At 54.7% G+C, this 6,087-nt stretch overlaps 1 protein-coding gene across 1 annotated transcript; it reads left to right on the top strand.

Moving 5' to 3' along the window:
* Nucleotides 1–1,808: 1,808 nt before the first annotated feature.
* On the top strand, nt 1,809–4,374 carry P884DRAFT_301908 (uncharacterized protein; the record flags this gene model as incomplete). Its single annotated transcript, XM_069444898.1, has 4 exons — nt 1,809–2,630; nt 2,697–3,425; nt 3,485–3,596; nt 3,656–4,374. 4 exons carry the CDS (start codon nt 1,809–1,811, stop codon nt 4,372–4,374), a joined length of 2,382 nt encoding a protein of 793 aa, XP_069295403.1.
* Nucleotides 4,375–6,087: the final 1,713 nt, after the last annotated feature.

Genomic DNA, 6,087 nt, shown 5'->3' on the forward strand with positions numbered 1-6,087 from the left:
CCACCTCCTGGTCATCCTCGCTTGTTGCAATCATCTACACTAGGATGCGTGTCAGTTATGGGCTCGAGGCAGACTTCCGTGCGCTTGGGCCCCTGGTTCTGGCGTAGATTGCGTGTATGTATGTATGTACATACATGTATGTACATCCGTACACTTATCCGTACTGAGTAAACACGTGTATCAAGGACCAGGTAAACTCTTGCGGAGGACTATGCTCGAGAAAAAGGGACCTTCACCTTTCGCGTCCACAAACCCACTCAATCACAAACCTGAGATGCCCGAGGTTAACTGTACCTACATAACTACGGATTACACCTACGCTAACGCTGTCCCGGAGATCGCTTCTCTGCCCTTGTGAGGTGGGCGCCACTGGGCAACGAGTGATGTCAGCTGAACAGGAGACCCCCTGGCTCATTCGAGCCGTATTACATGGATGGAACGACCCGCAGCTCTCCTCCAAGGTACCCTGCTGAGCATGCATGTACCTGATGTACCTGACTGATTGTATGGAAGACCGATGTACGGAGTACGGAATGCGAATACATACAAGTGCGGACAACTGGACAACTGTGCGTGGAATCCACGCACGGACGGGAAATGCAGCGTGGCCCTACCAGGAGTGGGCTAAGGCCGCCCAGTTTGGCGGCGAGTGACCCGGGTCGGCGGATTATACATTATGCATCAGGTAATACAGATCTTACTAGGTGCACTGGATCGCTTTCTTGTGCCTTTGTCCCTGTCCAGTGACTTTCGGTACCTTACACTAGGTAGACGCAATATGGCCTTAGAGCGCTGAGCAGTCCACGGGACCGTACCATGCATCGTGTTTTGGATTCGTAGGGATATTGATGACGACGCAGCTCGGCGCTTCAAACCACCGATCGCCGACTTTCGTTGATGAACGACTGACTCTTGAGGCACTGCTGACGGAGTTGTCGAGGAAATACATGCTGTGTATGTGATGACAGATGCGTGTCGCATATCCTCGCGATTCGCGTAACGAAGACTTGATAAAAGCGTACGGCGAAAGTATTGCACTTGTGTACTAATTACATATAACTGAGTCCCCGATCCTTCCCGCAGCGCCAAACAAGCATCTCACCACCTCGACCGCAAACCTGAACAAAGCAACAACTGGTCACCGCCTTCCATTTCTCGAGTGTGACCATCCGAGGTCGCTAAAGTGCCCCACTCGCGCTTTTTACCTTTCCGCACTACATAGGTGCACCGTTGGCCACCTGTGCTTACCAAGTTTTGGGTCGGTCCGCCGCAACGCACAAGACGACCTTTGCGTTTCGGCAGGGGCACGGTCAAACCGTAGCAGTTGGGCGTACTACGTAGTCATTGCAGGAAGCCCAGATTCACCTTGGGTTGACTGCGGGCACCGCTCATGGAAGACAACCCACACCACACTTTTGCCTACAATACTTACAATACTTGCCATCCTACCTGAGACTTCTCGTCATTTTTCACGATTCCCTTTCTCTAGTCCTGAGCAATACCCATCGACGCTGTCACCGAAACCCGCGATTCCATCAGGCGACCATCCTGGGCTGCCCTGCTTTCTTGTGTGACGCTGCGCCAAGCGCTAGCCTGGACCGTCCAGTTGACTAACGCCAAGGCTATTTTGGGACACCCTGCTGCTCCCTCACAATTGACGGCCCGAGTCCAACAGCCCGCACAGCCACTCCACACATCCCACCTCGACCACCGCCATCGATCACCGCACCTCATCGACCTTTCCTCCCTCGACGATCGTCACAGTCCGCCTGCTGCGCTGCGGGGACTGGCCTGGTCAAACAGCGACCATGAGACAACGCGCGTCTCTCGATATTCTTGCCGATGATCCGGGCGCGCCGGCCGTGCTCGACCATGCCGAACCCAAGATTGCTACCGGCCGGCGACCAAAGCGAGACTCGCGCACGAGCTCCTCGAGCAGCTCGCCCGCCCCTCCCGACCATGAAGAGTCCGATTTTTTCCTCGCTGGAAACGACTCCCAGTCGTCTCTTGGGGTGCCCAACTTTCAGGACATGCAGGTCACCGACGACGAGTGTCTTCCGCCCGTCCACCGACTGCCGAACGAGATCCTGATCGCCATCTTCGCGAAGCTCAGCAGCTCATCAGACCTGTTACATGTCATGCTGACGTGCAAGAGATGGGCCCGCAATGCGGTTGATATCCTCTGGCACCGCCCTTCGTGCTCGACCTGGGAGAAGCATCAGATCATTTGCCAGACGTTGAGCCTCGAGAATCCATACTTCTCCTACCGCGACTTCGTCAGGCGTCTAAACTTGGCCGCTCTTGCAGACAAGGTCAACGATGGCAGTGTACAGCCTCTAGCCGAGTGCACGCGGGTTGAACGTCTCACCTTGACGGGTTGCAGCAACCTGACGGACTCGGGGATCATCGCCCTTGTCAAGAACAACAAGCATCTCTACTCCCTCGACGTTTCATTAAGCGCGACAACAAACACTGGTGGTCCTGTTTTCCGCGACCACATCACAGAAGCCTCGATCGATGCCATCACCGAGAACTGTCCGCGTCTGCAAGGCCTCAACATTTCTGGCTGCCAGAGGGTTTCCAATGAGAGCCTGGTCCGGCTTGCCCAACGCTGCAAGTACCTCAAGCGGGTATGCGACGCCCTTGTTTTTCTCGTGGGTTGGAGAAGGCAGATGTTAGCTAACGCTCCGCCGCAGCTCAAGTTGAATGATTGCACTCAGCTCCAGGATAGCGCGGTCCTCGCGTTCGCCGAGAACTGCCCCAACATACTCGAGATTGACCTTCAGCAGTGCCGGTCCATCGGCAACGAACCGATTACCGCGCTCTTCACCAAGGGCCACTCGCTGCGTGAGCTCCGCCTCGCCAATTGCGAGCTGATAGACGACTCGGCCTTCCTTTCGCTTCCGTCGAACAGAAAGTACGAGCATCTCCGCATTCTCGATCTGAGCTCCAGCATGGGGATCACCGACCGAGCCATTGAGAAGATCATCGAGGTCGCACCACGACTTCGAAACCTTGTGCTGCAGAAGTGCCGCAACCTGACGGACGCTGCGGTATACGCCATTTCCCGTCTCGAGAGGAATCTGCATTTCCTCCACTTGGGTCACTGTAGCCAGATCACGGACGATGGTGTTAAGCGGCTCGTTTCGATGTGCACCAGGATCAGATACATCGATCTTGGTTGTTGCACTAATCTTACCGACGACTCGGTCACCAGGCTTGCCAACCTCCCCAAGCTGAAGCGGATCGGCCTTGTCAAGTGTGCGAATATCACAGACGCCAGTGTCATTGCCCTAGCGAACGCGAACCGGCGGCCTAGGATGCGCAGGGATGCGCATGGGAATCTGATACCGGGAGAGTACAGCAGCAGTCAAAGCTGCCTGGAGAGAGTTCACCTGAGTTACTGCACCAACCTGACGCAGACGGTGAGAACCCCAATCCCAGTCGAAGCCAGCACCGGTCCATTCCTAACCTAATGTCTCAGAGCATCATCCGACTCCTGAACTCCTGCCCTCGCTTGACTCACCTTAGCTTGACCGGGGTCCAGGCGTTCCTGAGAGAGGACTTGGAACGGTACTCCCGCCCTGCGCCACCTGGTGAGTTCGCTTTCCGAACCCCGTTTCACTCGAGCCGGATTGCTCACATGATATCCCAGAATTTACGGATCACCAGCGGTCCGTCTTTTGTGTCTTCTCGGGGCAAGGTGTCGTCGGTCTGCGGAAGCATTTCAACCGATTCATCGCCGCGGCAGAGGAGTCGCGGCGTGCCAACCGGGCTGTGATTCAAGCAGACGCCCCGATATTCCCTCCCCCACCTCAGGGTGTGCTCATTGACGTTTCCGTTGCAGCTGATGACGGAGACCCTGATGGATTGGATGACGATGACGTTCCCGAAGACGGGTCCGAGATGGTTGTCGACACGCAGCCATTGCTCAGCCATCACAACATCGGACACGGTCACCACCCCATGGCGGCGGGGGCCATTCCCGTCGTCCCTCCTCCGATACCAACCATGGCGCAAGCCCTTCCACTGGGGGGTTCGACTGCTCCAGTTGCCAATGTTGAGGAGCAAGCGACGACGTTTCCAACACTGGGCGTTCATCCGCCGCCCGACACCACTGCTCCTGAATCCTCTTTCCCCTCCGGGCCGGGGGAGGTTGGTGGTGCTGACGAGGATGATGATGTCATCCAGGAGGCCGCCAATGCGGCCGGACAAGGCTCGACAACGATTGGCACGGACGCACATGGTCCCGGGGGGTCTATGCGCGTTTCTGTGATCGTTCCGGTTGATACTTCGATCCAGCCTGAGCCGAACGCGCAACCCGGCCCTGGTCAGGAGGGCCAGGGTGCTGGTGGGCTTTATGGGAGTACATGAGAAGCATCACGTCCAGCATGCGGTGACAACTGGATATGGGGTGTGTAATCTTCGCTCCGAGCAGTGAGAAGAGGCACGCGGAAATATGGATACCCGGAGACATCTGGAATGACTATACGCTTTCTCTCTTTCTCTCATTTTCTTTCTTTCTTTGCCTTCTTCTCCCTTTCCTTGTTTTCTCTGGCTTGTTCATTATAGAGCGGCCTTTTCGGTTTGACACTCAGTTACGGTTCAGCGTATAGGTTGGGTTCTCGGTCTACTACTATGCCTGGTTTAGTACTGATGATGGAGGACCGGAATGACGCATCTTGAGGTAGCAGAAGCCTATCCTGTTATTCCCTCAGTGTTCCCCCTTCGCGCAGCGAAATTGGGGACTAGTCGCTGGTCAATTGCCCTGTTTTCCTCTGGGTTTTTCTTTGTTGGGTCTTATAAGTCGCATCGCATTCACGGGCTAAGCCGGGTTATGACAGAATGGGCGTTAATACGAGACACGTTTGGGCTTTTATTTTATCTCATTTCATTTTTTTTTCATGAGGGACTTACAGATGACAGATAAGAGTTATGCCCGGAACAGACAGGTAATATGGGGGGGGAGACTGTTGTTTTTTTGGGTTGCGAAGACAAGGCGAGAGAAGGACTACGGCCGTGGCGAAACAGTTTGGTCTCCGGATGCCGCTCTATGGAGTGGCTTGCCCTCAAACCTACGATATGCGCACGATACTCTTACATTGCGTCCCTTGCCGATAGGAATCGGCTCGCTCAGTGGTCTGTAGTCCAGACAAGATGGATACGTTAATCAGAACATGAGCTGGGTGCCGTTCGAATCACTTCTCCACTCTCTTTCCGCGGCCAGATCTGGCACAAAAATGCATGGTGCAGTATTGAGTTCGCGATTTGACATGTAAGGTAATTATACACCCCAATCCGAGAAGCACAAAGAAAAACAGCGATTGCACGATCCAGACATTGGGTGTGATGAGAGAGCCTCGAGTTCCCGCTTTCCGGAACAACAGCCAGGCAGGCGGCGATCAACAGTAGTGGATGTTGATGAACCGAACATGTCCCTGGGGTGTCGGTAAGTTGGCGTATTAGTAAACCGGATTCCTGAACAATGTAGCGAGGTATTCCCGCCGATGATCGCCCATAAGTCGCTTCTTGCCCCTGGAATGAGGCGATCCGAACCAGCAGTTTTCCATGCATGCGTCCGAATATTATAAAATATCATGGGTCTTCCAGTTCCCGCAGCCGAGCTCGATGCTTGTTCTCTCTTTCTGTCTCCGAGTCGCACGAGGCGGGTGGCATTGACGGCGCGCAGCCAGATAATCGCCGCAGCTAATTAATAATAATTATCTCGTGCAAAAGCTCGCCATGCGACTGTTCTGCCGCCTCTACGGCCCGGGGGGCTTGTCGGCCTGGAGAGCCTTGTTTACCCTGCTCTCGCTGCTTTCTTCACGGTTTGGATCCTGCGCGGTCGTATCCTCGTCCCACTCGAGTCCAATTCTCGACAATAGGCTCCAGCACGAGATCCAATGGGACCGCCACAGCATCGTGCCGAACGCAGTGATGAGCTTCTGGGAGCGTTGAAAGCAGTCTGCAGTGGGTGGCTGTATAAAGGAAAAGAGTGCCTTGTTGAAACTATCTACAAAGGAGACAAAACGACTAATATTTATAGACAAAGGAACTAGCTAATACGTTGGCAACGACGCCTCATAC

This window comes from Thermothelomyces heterothallicus, assembly GCF_042370625.1.
Source record: "Thermothelomyces heterothallicus CBS 202.75 unplaced genomic scaffold P884_scaffold_22, whole genome shotgun sequence".
Lineage (NCBI taxonomy): Eukaryota > Fungi > Ascomycota > Sordariomycetes > Sordariales > Chaetomiaceae > Thermothelomyces > Thermothelomyces heterothallicus.